Source organism: Podospora bellae-mahoneyi, chromosome 7 (assembly GCF_035222275.1).
Source record: "Podospora bellae-mahoneyi strain CBS 112042 chromosome 7, whole genome shotgun sequence".
Taxonomy (NCBI): domain Eukaryota; kingdom Fungi; phylum Ascomycota; class Sordariomycetes; order Sordariales; family Podosporaceae; genus Podospora; species Podospora bellae-mahoneyi.
This window is the reverse complement of record NC_085886.1, coordinates 2813405-2832770: the sequence shown is the minus strand read 5'-3', so window position 1 is coordinate 2832770 and position 19366 is coordinate 2813405. Positions and strand designations below refer to the sequence as shown.

The window sequence follows — 19366 nt, the reverse complement described above, 5'->3', positions numbered from 1 at the left end:
AAGCTGATCAAATGTTTACAACAAGATTGATACATACATGATGATGAGAAATATTCCGGACTATTTTACTATTACTACTACCAAGATTATGATGATGATTGCGGACGTAGGAGAATTATGATCTGGAGGAGACTTTGACTCATGGTGATGTCCGAGACATATAGCACAGTGTACACGTACGCAAGGTAAGGTAAATGGTGATGCTGCTGCTGCTGTGAGATGGTGGGACTGCATGATGGGATGTGGAGCTGGGGAAGGGAATGGAATTTGATTGCTTTTGTTTACGGGGGAGACTTGGAGAATTGTTCTTTTTTGCCGATCTGTATGACCTTTTGTTTCTGATCCGCAGAGGGACGGAAGCAAAGGAAGGAAGAATGGAAGAAAGTTTGCTTTTGATCAACGGGTGGAGGATGCATATTACATATGTGAGTCTCGGTTCCTTCGGGTGGGATGGTCCGAGAGGGGGTGGGTTGGTGCCTGAGTTGAGTTGGGGGGAGGGCTGGTTGTCAGCAGGTTGTTGTCCCTGAGGAGGAGGAGGAGGATGAGATAGATGATGGTTCGTTCCAGGTGCCTGGATGGTGTGAGCGGAGGGATGAGGCGGGAGATGTTCATATTTGAATGAATCAATTCGAAGCAATTATTTGCGGAGGGCATTTTATCGTCTGGTGAAAGCGCTTCTCTACTTGAAACATGGCGATTGCTGCAGCATATGCGCCCATTGGCCAATCAGTGTCGTTGGTAGTGGGTCTCCACAATCCAGATTTAGCTCCTGGACCCCTGGCAGTTGAGGGGACGGCGTGAATGATCTCACCATCCCAGCCCGCTCCATCGTCGTCGTCGGCCGACAGGGCCACACAGGGCGCATGGACGGCTGAACTCGAAAGCCCTGAACCAGACTTTTGTCTTTCTTTTGGTTTCTATCTTTTTTTGCGCAGTCTCCTCTGATACCTCTTGAGGTGTCACCAACCCCAGCTCAGAGCCTCGACGAACTCGAGAATCTCACATGATCCCACAGCTCTGTCTCTATCCGGACTTGTGCGACAAACACACAGAGCAGCAGTTCTACTGTAAACAATTGCCCAACAATGAAATGCCTCGAGAAGCGGGAAGTGATGCAACCATCCGCTAGATCGACTGCACCTTCGATCCAATTTGACAATCGATGGTGCATGAAGGCCAGGGGTCTCCCGGCGACGGCCCTGGCGAGATTGGCGGTGCATGAGGACGGCCCAATCCCAAGCCAGCTTGCGTCCCTCCAAGCTGTCCCAATTCGATCACCAAAGACACCAGGGTCGGCCAGCCCGGGGCAAGCCTGTGAGGGCTGGGGGACGATGGTGGTCCACCGTGTTGACACAGGTGCGAGACAAGCAGGTTTATTGCTTTAAGCAAGCCTGGTCCTCGTCACCACTCTCACAGCCCCCCTCTCTCTTTCTCATCTCATCCTCCCTCGATGATTCTTCACCATCGTCTCTCCGCTTCTCTCTCTCAGGGTTCCATCGCTTCACTTTAACCGCGTTGACGCTGCGGCACAGGATTACGGCATACTACCCACCCTGAGACAGTCGACCGTGAAGCGTGGTTAAGCGCCAACCACTCAGTCGCTGTTTGCTCAGAATCACGGCGCTTCCGGGCCCTCTCCCATCCCTTCCATTGGCTACACGCCGCATCCTCCAATTCCCTGCGTCTACACGTTGCATCCCAACAGCCTGCCACGCGAGGACCAACAAAGCCATTGTTCCACTTATAAGACGATCCGGGATCACCCACTAACCACAGCCCTGCCTTGCCTCCTCTGAGAAGAGACTCGCACTTGAGTCTCAGCCTTTGTGTAATTCGGCATGGATCCGACCGCTACCCTCTTTACCTTTATGTTGTGAGTTCTTCTTGAGCTTTGGTCTACTTTTACTCTCGTTTTATATAACTCGACACACAAACCAATCTCTCCATCTCTCTCCATCTCTCAACAACCTGTCACTCTCTCTCAACACACGCAAAACATATTCACTCTTTCCATATCTTGTCTTGTGTGTTCGGCATCTAGCTTCGCAGTCTGGCCCTGTGATTGCTGCTTTTCGGTCTCTCTCTCTCTCTCTTTAATAATCAAGCTGTTGCTGTATGTTTTGATTTTTGATTTTGATATCTTAAGTTTATCAAGTCTACTACCCTTACAGCCCATTGACATACAGCACAGGCAAACCCATCCTTCAGTACAGACTGTACATCTTATTGGATCCTGGGACAACTTCAACAAGCCATACACAATGGAACGCGACAGCAGACGGAACAAGGGTCAGTGGAGGGGGTGCCACAACTTTGAGGACATCATCTGTGATGGCGATGCTGGAAACGCCCCAAAGCGGAGTGGTGGACTCAAGATGGGACAGACGTACTACTACTATTATGAGGTCAACGGGTCATCCGAAGTTCACGATCCCTCCTTGCCCTCGACCACCGCCTGCCCATACCTTCCCGGCCAACCAGTCAACACCCTCTGGATCCCAGTCGAGCAGTCTCTTCGCAAGCGTAGCGGGTCTTTGAACTCCCTTCGCTCAACCGACTTTAAGACCATGGACCCTGCAGCCAAATATGCGAAGCTCAAGCCAGCCGCACCCATCGTTGACACTGCCGCTGCACCTCGCCGCTTGGACACGGCGCCGCAGCGCATGCAGCAGCAGCACAAGCGCTCAGCCCGCAGCATCTCTCCCGGTTCGGGCTGGTCTTTCTCGCCGCGCAAGCTCTTCAGCCGCAAAACCAGCTCCTCTTCGCTCAAGGAGTCGACTCTGCCGCCAACAGCAATGTCTGATGATGAGCGAGCCACCGCGCGCTCGGAGGGTTCCCGGTCGAGGGACATCTCCCCCGAGTCTCTTCGTCGGTTCTTGGTGGATGACGCCCCTTTGGAAGAGGAGCAGTCTGTCAACAACACACTAGCCATCCCGGAGGACATTGTTGAAGAAAACGAAGACGACGACAACTTTGCTACTTCGGCTGTGTCAGAGTTTATGCAGTACACTGGGCTGTCTCCCCCTCCTCAACGGGGTGCTTCGCCCGCTCCTACTATCGCCCCTGCCTCGTTTTCAGTAGAGCCGGTGGAATTCCCTGGCTCGTCACCCCTCCCCGTCAGCAGGTTTAGCAACCTCCCTAAGCAACCTTCTCCTATCGTCCCTGTTTCATCGGGCCCTGGCGTCCTCCGATCAAGGTTTACCACTGCACCACCGGCGGTGTCGGAGCCGCAATCCCCTGACTCGGTCGGTGGCGTGCCCGGGTTCTACCACTCGGACAATGATGATATCGATGCTGAGGATGATGATGGAGAGGAGGAAGAGGTTGAAGAGAAGAAGAGTGAGGTGGCGGGGTTGGGATCAAAGGTCAACAAGTCAACATACAGCCTGCCAAAGACTGCGGGCACGGTGGGGGATAAGCCGTTCGAGAGTGGACTTCCGATGTTGGGGGGGTTGGGGGGTGGGTTGGTGGATGATTTGAGGGAGGAGTTGGGGTGGATGGCGGATTTTATTACTGCTTAGATTTATCTATCGGGCTTGGGGTCACAAAAAGGGGTTTTTTTTTTCTTTTTTTTGGGGGGTTGGATTTGGCATAGCAAATGGATAGAATTGGGGTGGGTCAGCGTTTGATATTTATAAAAAGGGGAGGCAAAGGGAGGGCTGGGACTTTCTTGGGAGGGATTTTTTAATGGGGTTTTGGTGTTTGGGGGGTAGGGGAAATGAGGGTATGACAGAACCTGATTGATGGGTGATGGATGGTATGGGTTGATAGTATAAGGTGGGGGGAATGAGAGGAGAGAGGATATAATATTTCAATTTTAAGGTGAAAACCTGTTTTGATGTTGCAGTTCGAGGTAAAAAGAAAAACACAAGATTTTCTTTTTACCTCGAATTATATCATCAGACGGTTTTTTATCTTGATATAATCTACTACTGCCCTTACCACTGTGAACATGACCAAGTTGGAATATATGTAGACTCCAGAGTTGACACGCATAGTCTCGGCAATATAAAAACAAAACACCATTTTATTTTCCATTCCCCATGTATGAACCAAAAAATTTGCAAACGTTTCCCATTCCTTTCCCTTCCCATATTTCCCAGCCCATAAAACTCCCAAAAATGCAAACCCTCTCCCAATCTATCTTTTCCCTTCTTTTTGTTTATTTACTTATCTTCATTTTCTTTTATTCTTTTCATATTTTCTCCTCCCCCATCATCACCACCTACCCACCCACCCCCTAAGCATTCACCTCCTGAAACCAACTCCTCAACACCCCCGCCAGCGCCCCCGGCAAGTCCTCCAGATTGTGCACAATCAAGTAATACTCAAACGGAAAACTATCCAGATACCGCCTCACAACCGGCACCCCATCAGCCCCAAACCTCGCCTCCTTCAGCTCCAGCACGCTATGCCCCTTCTTATCCCTGACGTCGTCCATGACAACGAAAACAACCATCACCCTCTGCTCCGTCGCCTCCCTCAACAGGGGTCTCAACCTGGCATGATCCCTCGACTGGACCAGGCCGTCAGACAAGATTAGCGCTAATTGCCAGAGATCTTCCCCTCCCTGGGACATTAGGCGGGCGTCACGGAACTGATCGATCACCCCGCGCATGAGCTTGATCATATCCGTCCCGGCAGACTGAAAGGTGAAATTCTGGAGGACCCTCGCGCCTGTGTCGCCAGAGGAGAAGGAGGGTGAGGTTAGCGAGTGGGCGGTAAAGACTTCTTCTCCGAAGCCCAGGACTCCAATTTGGCCTGATTCGAGGATTGTCAAGGCGCGGGCGACCATCACTAATGATTCGAGCGCGAGACGGCCAGAGGAAGACCTGTTTTCGTCAGACATGGAGCTGGAGTCATCCACACATAACAGGATTTGATATGCGCGTTTGGAGGGGATGGCTCTCCTCATCCAGATCTTGTCCCGCTTGTACGACGAGGCGATGTAAGGGATTATTTTCTTGATGTTGAGTCGCTTTCCTGTGCGGAAGGACCCCGAGAGCTTGGTTGATTGGGTTGGTGCGAGGATCAGCCTCAGTTGGGAGGACAGAGACTGGGAAAGACCTTGGGTTTTCTGCTGGAAGGTCGACCAGAGCTCTAGTGCCTCGTCGTAAGGGCGGAGAGGGCGGTCTTCATCCGTAAGATGGGTGGCGGAGAGTTGAGTAGAAGTTTCTTGAACGTCTTCGTCTTCGGCGCCATTGGGGGCGGATTCGTCACCGGGGGTCTTGTTGTTGTCTGGAGCGCCCCGGTGGGTAGCCACGCCTGAACGGCCGTCCTCACGCTCGTTCTTGATGCCATCTTGGGGTTCGGCCGGCTCGGCATCCTCCATATCGACATCGCCCCCTTCCTCGGGTTGTTCATCTTCGGAAAGAACCTGCTGCCCTTGCTCCTCCATCTCGTTGTCGATGGCCATGGCATCATCCATGGGTTTTGCCTCCTCGTCCGTCGCCGTCCCCAAAGCCTGCGCGTCTGCTTCGGCGGTGTCATCCTGCAGATGCTGAAACTCGGCCTTGGACATGTCCTCCGCCTGCTTCTCGGGCCTCTCTTGATTGTCAGCAGCCTGGATGTCCTTTTGATTGCGATACCACCTCTCCAAAGCATCACCCAGCTTCTTGAACGGCTGAGCCTGCTTGGAGTCATCCTCCGGCTGATCAGAAGGACCCTGCTCCTGGTCCATCGTCGACAATTGACCCTCCGTACCAGGCGCCTTGTCTTGCTCGGCCTGCTGCTTGCTCACAGCGCCAGACTCCCTCTGCGCAGCCTTGTTCTCCGTCTCATCCTGCTCCATATCATTCGCATCATCTTGCGCCTGACCACCCCCGTTCTGAACCTCGCTAGGCGCGACGTCATTCTGATCAGCACCACCGCCATCATCCTGCATCGGCTTGGGCTTCTCCTCTTCATCTTCCCTGCCTTCGTCCCCTTGCTCGTCAACATCCATCTCCTCTTCTCTCTCACCCGCGGCATCGATCTTTCCTTCTTCTTCCGCCCCCGCCTCGTCAATCTCCTCGTCTTTCTGATGTTCTTCCTCTCCCTTTTCTTGTTCCTCGCCATTATCGCTATCAGCATCATCCTCCCCAGTTCTCTTCTCCTCTTCATCAATCTTATCAGGATCAACGTCACTCAACCCATCCAAATCATCTTCCTCCTCCCCTTCACCATCACTGATGTCAACATCCATATCCTCGGGCAACGCCAACGTCTCCTGCTCATCCACATTCTGATCCTGCTTATTCAACTCCTCCATCGCCACCCCCTCATTCTCATCCCCCGGCTCCCCTTCCTCTTCTTCATCCTCCCCTTCTTTATCCTCCTCTCCCTTCTCATTCCCCTCCCCTTTATTCTCTTCCTCCTTCTTCTTTTTATCGTCTTTCTTCTCCTCAGCAGCAACAGTATCACTCTCATCCCTCTCCCCCTTCTCCCCCTCCCCCTGCTGATCCTTCTCCGCCTCATCCTCCCCACTCCCATCCCACATCTTCTCATCCACCGCCGTAGGATCAAGATCATCCACATCCCCAGCCTGCTCATCCACATCCTCATCATCCCCCTCATCATCACTCCCGTCCTTATCCTCCTCTTCCTCATCCTTACCCGCCACATCCCCAAGCTCACCCTCCAGCTCATCATCCCCCATGTCAACCGCGTCGTCGTGCTCCTCAATGTCACCCTGCGTGTTATTATTCTTGTCTTGAGCCAGCTCGGTGAGGTCCTCGTCAGGTTGGATGTCCTTGCTGATATCCTCTGCTCCTTCCCCGTCGCCGAGGCCAGTGCCGTCGTTTTCGACGTTGCCGGTTTCGTTGGACTTCTCGTTGGACGGTTCGCTGGGCGTGCAGAAGCCTTGGGAGGAGATGATGGTGAAGGAGGTGGAGAGGGTGTAGCCTAGGCGGCAGAGGGTGCGGTGGAGGGAGGTGAATTGGGTGATGTTGTCAAGGCAGGAGGCCGAGTATTGTTGTAGGATGGGTAAAACTAGTCGTAAAATCGGGGTGGCGACTGATGGTGTGGGAATGGAGCGGAGCTGGGAGATTAGAGAGGTGATGTCGTTTGTGATGGTGGGCATGCGGAGGGCGTCGATGGACTGTTGGAGGGCCTCCCCGTATGTCACAAGCCAGCTTGGGTCTTCTGTTGTTGCGGGGAGGGTGGAGGCGACCTTTTGGAAGTTTTGGAGGGCGACCAAGATTTTGCTTGAGAGGGTCAGGGCTGAGTTGGCAAAGGTGTCGATACCAGAGTGTTGGGGGCCGTTGGTGATTTCGGCGGTGGTTTGGATGTCGGTCCAGAGGTTGATTTGCTCCATCACAAATGCCAGATCAGGACGCTCTTGAACCAGGGCTTGAAGGTCAGTCTTCAAAGCGGCCAACTCCCTCTCGACGTCGACTTGGAGAGTCTCCTGGGGCAAGGAAACAAAGCCTTCGGGAAGTTGAGGCAGATTCAGCTGAGTCTTCTCCAACTTGGCAAACGTCTCAACCCAAGCACCCAACCTAGATTCGACAGGCTCATTATCAATCTGACCAAGCTTGCCGTGAACATCAACGAGATGAACACCAAACTTGACAATCTGCACCAACCACTTCAGCACCTGAGCGTAGTTGGTCTGCTTGGTCTCCGGCGCAAAAGAGCCTTCTCCAGCAATAGAAAGCTGCCTGACGTAGGCAATCGCCTCCTCGAGTGCCTGATCAGCATGCGCAGTCTTGGACAAAAACTGCCTCTGCTTGAACATGACATGCAGCACGCCCTCAAAGAAACCAACACTCCTCCCCACAACCTCCCTGTTGAGATCCTCATTATGATCATTGGCAGCCTTGCGGACCTTGGGAGCTAGGTCAAGAGTCTTGTGGTAAAAGTACTCAAGCGCGTCCAATTCCGGCCCAGAAAGATGAGGCACCAACCCCGACCCAACAAGAACCTTTTGCGTACTGCTCTGCTTGTCGAGAATGTTCGTGCCCAAGTTGCGGCTGAAGCCCATAGCGCGAAGGGTCTTGAGGGTCTCGCTAAAGAGCGTAACCTTGCGAGTCTTGAGATGTCTCACAGCCTCCTTATTCTCATCCGTAAGCGTGCTAGGCGTCTCCTTCCTCAACTCGGCAATCGAAGAGACCAAATCAGTGATGTACTCATCCACCGTCTTCGCAGCTTCAACAACACCCGCAGGCAGCGAGCCGTGTCTCCCCATAGCCTTCAGCACCCCGGGTAGATTCACCATCCGACTCCACTGAGGATGAGCCTCAATCCCAGGGACCATCTCCCGGCACACCTCGATAGCCTTGGGATCCACACTGTGCTCAACCTTCTTGACCACCATCTCCCCCCCAACAACCCCCTCATACTTCTCCTCCGGCAGCCCTTGATCAGTAATGACCCTGACAGGCTGCTCCAACACCGCCCTGAACTTCCTCACCAGCTTAAACAGCTTCTCATGAGACTTCCGTGCACTCGCCCTCAAAGCCTCAATATTCTTATCCCTCCACTTCCCCATCAACAACACATCCTTCATACTCCTATCCAGCGGCTGCCTCCCATTCTTGATATACTCCTCCACCTTGCCCAGATACCGTCCATAGTACCTGATACTATTCTCCACCGCATCGCCAACAACGCCAAACTCCTTCTCATCCCTCGTCAGCAGATCAAGCTGGCTCTTCAACTGCCTCAACAACCCCAACCGCGCTTTGAACTGCCCAACAGTGCAGCGATCACCAGTAAAGTACGTCGAGAGGGTTTCCAAAAGTTCAACCGCATACTCCTTGAGCAACCCCTCCTCAAGAAACACGCACGACTTGAGGATAACGTCATTGTACGCGTCGAACCAGAAAGCTTTGGCCGCATCATGCGTCTTCTTGACCTCGACATCCAGCAACCGCGACCAAGACGACAGCTCCAACCTCCTCCAGTCACAAATCGTATCCCGCAGCTTCTCATACAGCGCCACAGCCTTATTAGCAGCCGTAGCCCAGCCGCCTTCATGCCACTCGTAAACATGAGCGTGCAGTTTCTCAATCGCTGTGATAATCTTGGCAAGCGGGTCGTCAATAGCCATCTCGAGAACCTTGTCACACGCAAGGATAACATCAGCAAGCGTTTGATGATGGCCAATCTCGTCGATCCCTTGCAGTTCAAGGAACCGATTGCGGATGGCATTAACCAGGTTCAAAACCTTGCGAACCTCAGCGAGGTGGGCATCAGTGTAAAAGTTGTAATCGCCCGTCTCGACACTGGCCGAAAAGGCCTTGACCGAGTCCTCAAACACAAGCAGCGTAGCGGGGAGTAGCATGGCGTCCATCTCCGGGCCCGTTTGCCCACCCTTTGATCTGGCGACTGTCCTGGCAACCTGTGTGCAAAGCTCCTTGATCATCACCTGCGGCTCTTGACTCCCAAGGAAAATCTTCTCATGCGCCTCGGCGAGCATCACCGCGAGATCCTTGCCCGACCGCTTCGACTTTTTGGGCTTCCTGACCTTGGTCTTGTCGTGATCATCGTTGTCGCCCTCGTCTTGATAATCAGGGAAGAGGCTGTCGAATTCCTGCCGGTCATACTCCTTCTCGTCCTCCAAGCTGCCCTTGTGGACATAACTCAGCCCGCTAGCTTCGACTTCCTTGCGCTTGTCCTCTTCAAACTTCTTGCTGTAGACTTCGTGGATGAAGGCCAGTGACTCAAAGAGCTGTTTCCTCATGGATGGGGGAAGTTGATTCCTGCCTTCAACAGCAGCAACCGTCTGGACAAAATACAAGAACGCAAAGTTTCTCAGGGGAAGATCCTCCGTCTCGGCACGGTAGACCGTCCCCTGAAGGAAGGGCGTGACAGAGACCAAGACCTCGGATTTGTTGTCCTCGTCTTCGTTATCCTCAGATGCCGTGGCAGGGGGTACAACACCCCTCCCAAGGGAAAGGCCCATCTTGAGGCAGCGAAGGAAACTGACCAGCGGCATGGTCAGATCCTGATAAGCCCCAAACCGGGAAGTCAACCGATGAATAAGAAGCGAGACGTTCTGCTCCACCAGCGAAAGCTCCTCAGTAACCTCAGTCGAAGACGACATGATAGACTTGAGATGCGTCGTCGCAACATCGTTCGCCAAAAGGGCACCAAGAACATTGCTAAACTCCCCCTGCAAACTGCGCAGCTCACCACCCCCAGGACGGTAAATCGACTGAACCGCAGGCGGCTCTCCCAACCCACCCGCCTCCTCAGCCAGAGCTTTCAATCGGATGCCCGTCTTCTGACCGGTAAACGCCACCTCAAAGGCCTCAAGAGCAGCAATCTCCCTCTGAAGACCCACGTAAAGCTCATGATGCTCCTCGGCCTCAATCTGCGCCCGATGATGCGGATCAAAGATCTTATCCGGCACAAAAAGCGTCACACACCCCAGCGCAAACCTCACCCACGCAATGCTCGCAAACGCCGACCTAGGCTGCAACCCCTTCCTCGCCGCCACCAGCGCCAACAAAGCCTTTGCAAAGTGACCTCTGAAAACCTTCACCACATGCTCCGGCCAATCTCCCCCCTCCATCATCTGAAGCTGCTCACTCTGCTCCAACCAACCCCCCAGCTCCCCCAACTCCACCGCCCCCATCCTGGCCCCCTTGACCAAACTCTCAAACAACACCTCCACTCCCCCTTTCTGGGACGGGTCATGAGCACTCATCACCTCACCCATCAACCTCACCAAAAGCCCCTCCGCCTTCCCCAGAGGATCAGCAGCAAGCGCCTCACTCGCCCCCGCCAACGCCCGCCCCATGATAGGCATCTCCACCTCCAAACTCCTCAGCTGGCCCAAACTCGCCGAAGCTGCAGCCTCATACCTCCTCAACAACGCCTTTGAAAGCTCCCCCTCCCAAGGGTGCACCACCTCACTCCCCTGTCCCTGTTGCGCAAGAACACAATCCACCCCCTGCAAACCCGTCCCCTTCATACACTGAATCCTCATCAGACTGGCAGTAGGCAAGCTCGACAAAACATCCACATCACCACTCCCCTCCCCGATCCTCCCCCCGGTTGATATCCTATGCAACACCCCCACCTGCCTCAACCCCTCAAAACTACTCGCGAAAAAGGGCTCGTGAGCGGCAGAGTGCACCCCAATCTTTGCCTCCAACGCAGAAATCTCCTGTTGGAGGTCCTTGACGAGAGAGGCACCATCCACCTTCCCCGTGCGAACAACAGCATAGATCCTCGCCATGGAATCCTGAACTGTTCTCAGGGTGGCGATATCAACATCAACCCTCCACCTCATCTCATCAAACCTATCCGCCAACCTCTCCAGCTCCATCACTTGCTCAAGCGTAGCCTGGTCAGCAATAGGATCAGGACGTAAAGCCCGCCACATCGTCTCCATGGAGAGACCTGTCCCAAGCTTGAACCCAACGACAAAGTCCCGCTCGAGAAATTCCCCAATCAAGACAAGTAGTTTCTGAATCCCCTCATCATCTCGACCAGCCATGGCAAGAGATCGGCGGAGGAGGTTAGCACCCTGAGTCAAATGGGACTGGAATCTCGCTTCCTCAAACTGAGACGCAATGAGGAAGGAGAATGTCCTCTTCCAAAAGAGGACCACGCGGCGGAGGATAGCGCGGCGCTGTTTCCAGTTTCCAGGCTCGGCAGTGCTGGTGGAGATGTACCCCTTGATCGCCTTGGCAACCGACGCCAAAAACCGGACAGAGTTGACCGTGGAGTCCTTGGCGAGGGAAGCGACCTTGTCCGCGACAAACGACCTCTGCAGGCGGTTCAATGAGGATGGCTTGCTGACGTTGACCTTGGAGAGTTGGCCAGCCATGGCTTTTTCTGCTTTTTGGATGTCGATAAAGAGCTCGTAGCAGACTGCCAGCCAGCAGGTGAGTCCCTCGCGGGCTTGGTCCAGGAGCGGCATCATAGGGGAGTTGATCAACGGGTGAAGAGGCATGAGCATCTTGTCCGGGGACGGGGTGTACAACCCCGCGATGGCCTGGCGGAGTTCACCGGCGTCTTCATGGTGGATGTAAGACAAGAGCAGGTCAAGATGTTGCAGGACGTCGGGTGACTGAACAGGAGATGGCGAGCCATCGCTGAGAGCCTCGCGGATGATGTTGATGTAAGCATCAAGACGGCTGCTGTCTCCAAGGGAGATGGCATCAAACGCCAAAGGAATAAGCTGTCCCTCTTCGGTGCCTTGAGACGACGCCAACTTCGCAGCAGTATGGTATCTCTGAAGCGTCCCATCAACAGGTGCAATCCTCTCAACAACAACACTTGTCCCAGCAGGAAGAACATCAAGATAAATTTCCACCGAACGATTCCTCATAGCCCTCGACAGCTCTCCATACCTCGGATCGACCGTGAGGAAAATCCTAAAATCAGGATGGGGCTTAATGATCCTCGGCTCACCACCCGGACCACTGTGCTCATTGATGCTGAGGATACCATTCGGCCGTTCCAAGAGCGAGTTCAGTCTGTCCAGCACAGAAGCACTGCAAAGGTTGGCATTATCGAGGACCAACCAAGCGCCAGTCTCGACAGCCCGAACAATGACACCATCGAGCCACTCGAATCTCGGGTTCTCGAGCGTCAACGGCTTGTGCAAAGCCTCCTTTGCCTGATCCAAAAGAGTGGCGAGCTCCTGGTTGACAGCTGGATCGACCTGAAGGCTCTCGATGAGTGGCAGAAGAGTCTCATACTGATGAGCCTCCCCGGTCAAGCAGGACCCCAAGGTAGTCAACACATCTAGAGCCACACGCGCCACCATGCTTGGCAGAGTGCTGAGAATCTGGTCCTGAAGAGCCTGTCTGAACCTGGACAACGCCGCTTGCACCTCACGGTGAGGATCAGCCTGCTCAAAGCCACCAATAAGATCCATGGCATCGACATCCGCATTAAGCGGGAAGATGACCAAAGGCTTACCAGCCAAAGCCGCAACGTGGGCCAAAAGAGACGACTTCCCACTGCCCGAAGGACCAACCAAGATACACGGCAGGTCCTGCTCAATAGCAATCAAAATCGACTCAATCTCCTTGAGCCTGGCAATTGGATCAATCGCCGGGAATTGCGTCGGCTGCGACAGCGCATTCCGCTTGATGGTAGCAAGCCCGACCTGGCAGAAATAGGGATTGATATCATGGTAGAGGCCATGCTGCTCAGGCATCCGCTCAAAGATCTCAGCAAAGAGCTTGTTGACCGCCTCACGGTCACGCTCCGACCGGAAACGCTGTCGAATAATGACATCAAGATAATCATCCGGCTTGCGGTCGGCCAAGAGGGCTTTGTCGGAAGTCAACAAATCGCCCCAGCGAAGGGTATCACGCAAGTTGAACTCCCACGGAGACCCGAGCGCACCAAACGACCGTCTGCCAACAACCTCGTCATCAAGCTTCGACATAAACTCAATAAGACGATGCTGAGTATCTTCCCCAATCTTGGCGAACTTCTTGGCCGTAATATGAAGCAAATCCTCCTTGGTGAAGACGTCCGAGTAGACCACAGTGAAACGGTTGACAAACGAACTAGGAAGACCCTTACGACCACCGCCCTGGTGATGAGGATTCTGGGCAGCAAACAGCTTGAAGTCGGGATGGCGCTTGAAAACCTGGTCCAGTTCGGCAATGTACACCTCTCCACGATGGTCAAGACAGGCGTTCAAACCCTCCAGAACCGTCTGAGAAGCCAAGTTCATTTCCTGTAAAACCATGTCAGTCACAGCCCCCCTATCCCTGATCCAAAACAGTGTCACTTACATCCAACAAGACCCACTCCCCCTTCTGCATCGCCTCCAAAAACGGCGCATTCTGCCAGACAAAATTACCCGCCTCCGCCCCCTCCACCGGCACATCCGTACCAAACAGATCCATCAGATCTGTCTGATCACTCAGGTTGATCCTCGTCAGCGGCCGTCCACAAGCCCTCGCCAAAGCCGTAATCAACGTAGTCTTGCCCACACCAGGGTTACCCTCCAGCAAAATCGGCTTCGTCCCTTGCAGCGCTCTAATCACGCGCATGGCATTCATCTTGGTGGTAGGAACGGCAAACTCATCACCGGCATCAGGCTCGGCAGCCTCGAACCTCTCGACACCGAAATCCCCGATGGAGAGAGCTCCGGGGGTGATCTCGAGTTCTGGCTCTTGAAAGTACAGCTGGCTGAGGTCCTTGCCGCAAAGAGCACCAAGCTGCTCGAGACATTGCTGGCGCTGTGAGGCCATCTCCTTGGGGTCGACCGAGATAAGAGCGGAGGGGTTGGCACCGATGGTGTCGATAAACACCATGGCCGCACCGTGAAGAAGGCCGAGATCAGTGGACTTGAAGGGGCACGTGTTCATGAACTGGACCCAGGAGAGGATATCTCTGACCGAGAAAGCAGTAGCCGAAGAAGGACGGAAGGTCTTGCCAAACCAATAAGCGAACTCGACGATGATCTGGGAGACAGGCTTCGACTTGGTGCTCTTCCCCTGCTTGAATCTCTTGTCGAGCTTGGAGACGACAATGTCATGAACATCCTCCACATCCGAAAAGGCGGGCACCCAAATCTCAGTGAAACGGTTGCGCAAAGCCGGAGAAAGCTCCTTCTTTCCAAAGTCGCCACCGGGGTTCATGGTAGCAAAGAACTGGAAGCCTTCGGTGCCCTGAACAAAAGAGTCGTCGACGCCCTTCTCGGCCAAAAGAAGCGTGCGCTGAGGCTCAAGGACCGAGTTGAGACGCTCCAGGACCGAGTCATCTGCGAGAGAAATCTCATCAAGAAGAAAGTAGCTGCCCTCCCTCATGGCATGAACAAGACTACCGTCACTCCACTCAAACAGGGCCTTGCTTCTCGTGATCCCAGCATGAATCTTTGTCCTCAACGCCTCCGGAACCCTCGCCAGCTCGTCAGCCGACAGAGTCCTATACCACTCCTGCAACTCCTCCAAAGACCCCCTCTCCCTCTCAAGCAAACCCGCCAGCTCCTCCAAATCCCGGAACAGAGCATCCACAACCGCCCCCCTATTCCTCACCGGCCTCTGACTACCAATCAAATCCCCCGTCTCCGTATTCTGATGCGCATTCACAATGTGCAACCCCTGCCCCTCAAACTCGGCCAGCAACTGCACCACAGTCGTCTTACCACAACCTGTCTCACCCACCAGCAAAACCGGCTCATTGTTCTTGATCGCCCTCTTGACCAAAACATACAACCGCCTCATCGCCCTCGTCCAGATAACCCCCTGGCTATTCCTCGCCTTGACATTTCTCAGCTCAGGCGCACTGTCAAGATCATACAGCTTGGCCGAGTCAATAGTGACCCTGAACTCCTGCTCGATAACCTTCCTAACCTCGTCCCTCTCCTCCGGCTTGCGGACTCTCTCAGCCAAAAGCATGTAGCCATGCTCAGCGATCTCCTGTCGTGTCTCCGACTCTCTAAGAGCCCACCTGAACAAATCTCTCAACGTAGCAAAAGAGTTCTTTTGCTCAAAAACACGGGACTCCTGACGGAGGCGGGTGAGCTGCTTGTAAACGTTGACGATTCTCCCGCAGTCAGAAGGGGCCGTGTTCCTGCTTCTCTGCTGCAAAATCTCTTTGAGTTCGCTTTCTGGAATATCATCAAAGTGAAGCTCCAAGAATCTGTTTCTGAAAGCGCGGGACAAGACTTTGCGGCCACCGTACAAGCCAGGGGGATTCTGCGTGGCGAACAAACAAAAGTTCTCTGCCGGCCGGACAATCTCTTGAGTTTCGGGGATGAGCAGCTCCCTGTTGTCGTCCAACAGGCGGTTGAGAGCTTCGAGGACATCGGTAGGCGCCAGGTTCAGCTCGTCGAGCACAATCCAAGAGCCTTCCCGCATGGCCTGGACGAGCAAACCCTCCTGGAACCTGAGCTTGCCTTCCGAATCAGAGACATAAGTGCCCAGGTATTCTTGGAGATCGGTGTGCTCGTGGTTGTTGATGCGGACAAACTTGTTGCCAGTGTAGTTGGCCAGGTACTCAATCATGCTTGTTTTACCTGCGGATGTGGGACCTTGGATGAGGATGGGGTACCTCCGAGTAGAGGTGGCGCGGACAAGGTTGAGGAGATTGCGCTCAACGTAGCGAGTGATGATGTAGTCGTCTCGCACAATGGGCTCGTGGTTGCCTTGGAGCAAGAAGTACTCATGGTTCTTGTCCGTGTTCTTGAAGGAGATATAAGGCTTTCCATCGAGGGGCTTCTTCGGTGGTTGAGTGAGAATATTGGACTTCCTGAGGAGATGCTGGTGAATAAGCGGCCTGACTGTGCGCTCCGACTCCTCGCTGAGCAGAGTAGTAAAGCACATGCAGAAACCCTCATACAAGGCACGGTCGAGTCCATACACAGGAGCCACATCGTTGGCGTATGTTAGGACCCGCGTCAGGGTACGCAAACTGAAGTGAGGAACCTCACTGGCCTGGTCGACCAACTGCTTCGCCTCTGCCCTCTGCTTGATCTCAAGATACAAATCAGCAACATCATCAGCCAAGCGGTCAATGGTGCTGTTGTTGCCCTTCAGATAAGTCTTGATGATGGTAAGCAAATCCTTCTTATCCCGATCGGGGCTCTGAACATATATCTCGGTGAAGCGAGATCTCAGACCGAGTGGGAGATCTCGCTTGCCCACATCGGTGGCTGGGTTCATGGCGCCGAAAACACGAAAGTTTGGGTGTGCCTGGATCCTCTCGATTTCTCCCGTCTCTGAGAGAAGAAGAGAGGGTGTCGTCTGGAAGAGACCAGCAATACTCTCCAGCGTGTCGGGCGAAGCAAGGTTGATTTCATCCAGGAGAATCCAGTCGCCATTCCTGGCAGCCTTGACAATCTTGCCCTCGACAAAGGCAAAGGCGAAAGCACCCCCGCTGGCAACCTGCCTATCGAACTGATCGAGACTCTGAGAAAAGGTATCCCAGCGAGGTCTCAAGTCACGCAACCGTTGCAGCTTTGTCGACCCAGTCTTGCGGCGCTTGGCTGGCTGCTCCTCGGCTGGCTCATCTTTAGTCTGGGCGCTCTCCAGCTTCTCAAGAATAGCCTCAAACATCTTGGGAGCCTTCCGCCACTCCTTGGAGACTTCTCTCCACTTGCCCCTGACAAATCTCTTGGCAATACGATCGAGATATTCCCTGTTCTTCTCAGCAGAGACACCGGTCTTCTCAAGAAGATCCTCAAACTCCTCCTTGATGGGCATGGCAAGACTTTGGGCGCTGACAGGCTTGAAACCGCCAAGCAAATCACTGGCTTCGCTTTGTTGAGACAAATTGACGGCAACGAGCTGGTGACCGAGCGACTCGGCAAGTTGCTGAACCACCGTAGTCTTACCGATGCCGGTCTCACCGACGAGCAAAAGGGGCTCACGGTGCTTGACAGCAACGGCAATCTGCTCGAGCAGCCTCTTGGCATGAACGGTAGTAGCGAAAGGTCTCTTTGACTTGGTGATCCTGCCAGACCTCCGTGACTTGACAAAAGAGGCACGGCCAATCGTCAGCCGTGACTCGGAGTCCACCATATCGGGGATGTAATGTGAGAGATAATGCCGAACCCGTTCAGGGGAAAGATGCATCTCCTTGGCAATAGCTTGAATCAACAGATTGCGAGCAGCAATTTCATGAATGTTGCTGACGAAACAGTCCACAGCCTCCAGGAACATCCGGTCTCTCGTAGTATCCGTGACGGGCTCTTCCCCAGTCTTGACACCAGCCGAGCGCAGGATATCGTCCAATCTCCCGCACCACTTCAAAAGATCTCTCGTACCAATGGGCCGGTCCAACACCGTCCGCCCAAGAGACAGCCTCGAAGAACCACTCGTCGAAGCAATAAGCCTGTCGAAAACGGCCAAAATCCCAACTGTATACCTGTGCAGCAACGGATATCTCCCAACGATGACCTCCCTCAAGTCATCCCTCGGAAGAGCCTTGATATGCAGTAACTGCCACAACCGCTGCCCAATCATATTCGGTAGATTCTCCTTGTCATTCATTCCCATCAACGTCCGAACCGTCGCAAACATCCGGAACCCACTGGTAGCCTGTATCCTCTCCCCACGCCCCGGAATCAGAAGCTCTCCACGCTCAATAAGGGGCAGCAGCGTGCTCATAACCTCGGTCGGTGCACGATCCAGGTCCTCAATCAAGACCCATCTTCCTTCCCTGACCGCTGTCGTCAAAACACCTGGGCGCCACGAGAATGAACCGGGCTTCTCATTTGTCGTGTACAGCCCCAGAAGCATCTTGGCGTCCGTCTGCTCGTTCAGATGCAGCGTGACCATCTCACCCTGCTTCCCCAACTCCCTCGCAACCTCCTGAACCAACGATGTCTTGCCCGCACCGGACAGACCATGGAGCAGAACGGGACCTGGCTTCTGCAAAAGCCTGCCGAGATTCTCGAGATTTTCCACCGTCGTCGAAGTGAGCGCGAGGGTACTTGGCGTGTTCACAGGACCGAGGGGCCGTGGAAGGACAGTCTTGCCATATGTGACAACAAGGGGGGTAAGATTTTGAATTACTGGAGCAACCGGTCCTTCTTGCTGTTGCTGCTGCTCAGTCTGGATACTACTGCGAAGGCGCTGGACCTCTTGGCTCCTCGCATCCTCATACAGGCTCAGAAACGAATAATCCGCCCTTCTCCCGTCCAAATCCGCAATCAGACTGGTGTCCTGGGCAATGTATTTGGTGAACAAAGCCTCCAGCTTCTGGTCCGAGGCGTCGTGGAGCTGGCAGAAAATCCGGATGGCGAGACATCTCACTGCAGGGTTGGCATGGGTGGTGAACAGAGACTGGAGCTGTGACGGGCTCGAGAGTGGTGAATAAGTTCTCTTGTCAAAATTATTGAGTCTCCATAAGGCGAGGAGAATAATGGGGAGGTCGATATCACTAAACGAGGTCAAGTCAAGGTGGTCGAGTATTTGCTGTCCTGGTCTCAATCCTCCGGCTCCTCCTCCCCCTTGAATATGCGATGTAAGAAACACAGACAGAGCCGGCGCAAACGGCAAGATCCTGGCAAACGACGCAAAAACTTTTACATCGAGCTTTGGGTGGGACAAGACCCATCTGGCGCAGATGTCGGCAAAACAGCTGTCCCAGTGGGCGAATATCCTGTCTGTGGCGGGTGCAATGAGGGCGGCCGTCGCGATGGCCTCTAAGAGCTGGCTCGAGTGAGTGTGGTGGTCCTGGATGATAAGGACCAGTTCCCGCGGCAGGAATTGGAGCGTGGCCGCGTCTCGGAGCAGAGACCGTCTCTGCAGGCTCACGTCGATGGTGGCCATGATCGAGGATCCGTCGAAAATGGCGTGGAATTGTTTGTATCAAGTCTTGTAAAACAAAAGACTTGTTTGTTACTATCAAAAAATGTCGTTCCTTATCCCAACTTTTTTTTTCTTCACCTTCTCCAAATCGCAAAAAAGAGTGGGGCAAAGGCCCGAGTCTCCAAATTCTCGACCTCCATGCATGA

General features: G+C 53.9%; 2 protein-coding genes across 2 annotated transcripts; one reads left to right on the top strand and one right to left on the bottom strand.

Moving 5' to 3' along the window:
* The first annotated feature begins 823 nt into the window (after positions 1-823).
* Positions 824-4019, top strand: QC761_710090 (uncharacterized protein). Its single transcript, XM_062882556.1, has 2 exons — positions 824-1873; positions 2192-4019. Exons 1-2 carry the CDS (start codon positions 1839-1841, stop codon positions 3519-3521), a joined length of 1365 nt encoding a protein of 454 aa, XP_062728611.1. The 5' UTR covers positions 824-1838; the 3' UTR covers positions 3522-4019.
* Positions 4020-4240: 221 nt separating this feature from the next.
* MDN1 (AAA ATPase midasin) lies at positions 4241-19278 on the bottom strand (the record flags this gene model as incomplete). Its single annotated transcript, XM_062882555.1, has 2 exons — positions 13692-19278; positions 4241-13633 (listed from the first exon to the last, which is right to left on the bottom strand). The coding sequence occupies exons 1-2, from the start codon at positions 19179-19181 to the stop codon at positions 4241-4243; spliced, it is 14883 nt and encodes a 4960-aa protein (XP_062728610.1). The 5' UTR covers positions 19182-19278.
* Positions 19279-19366: the final 88 nt, after the last annotated feature.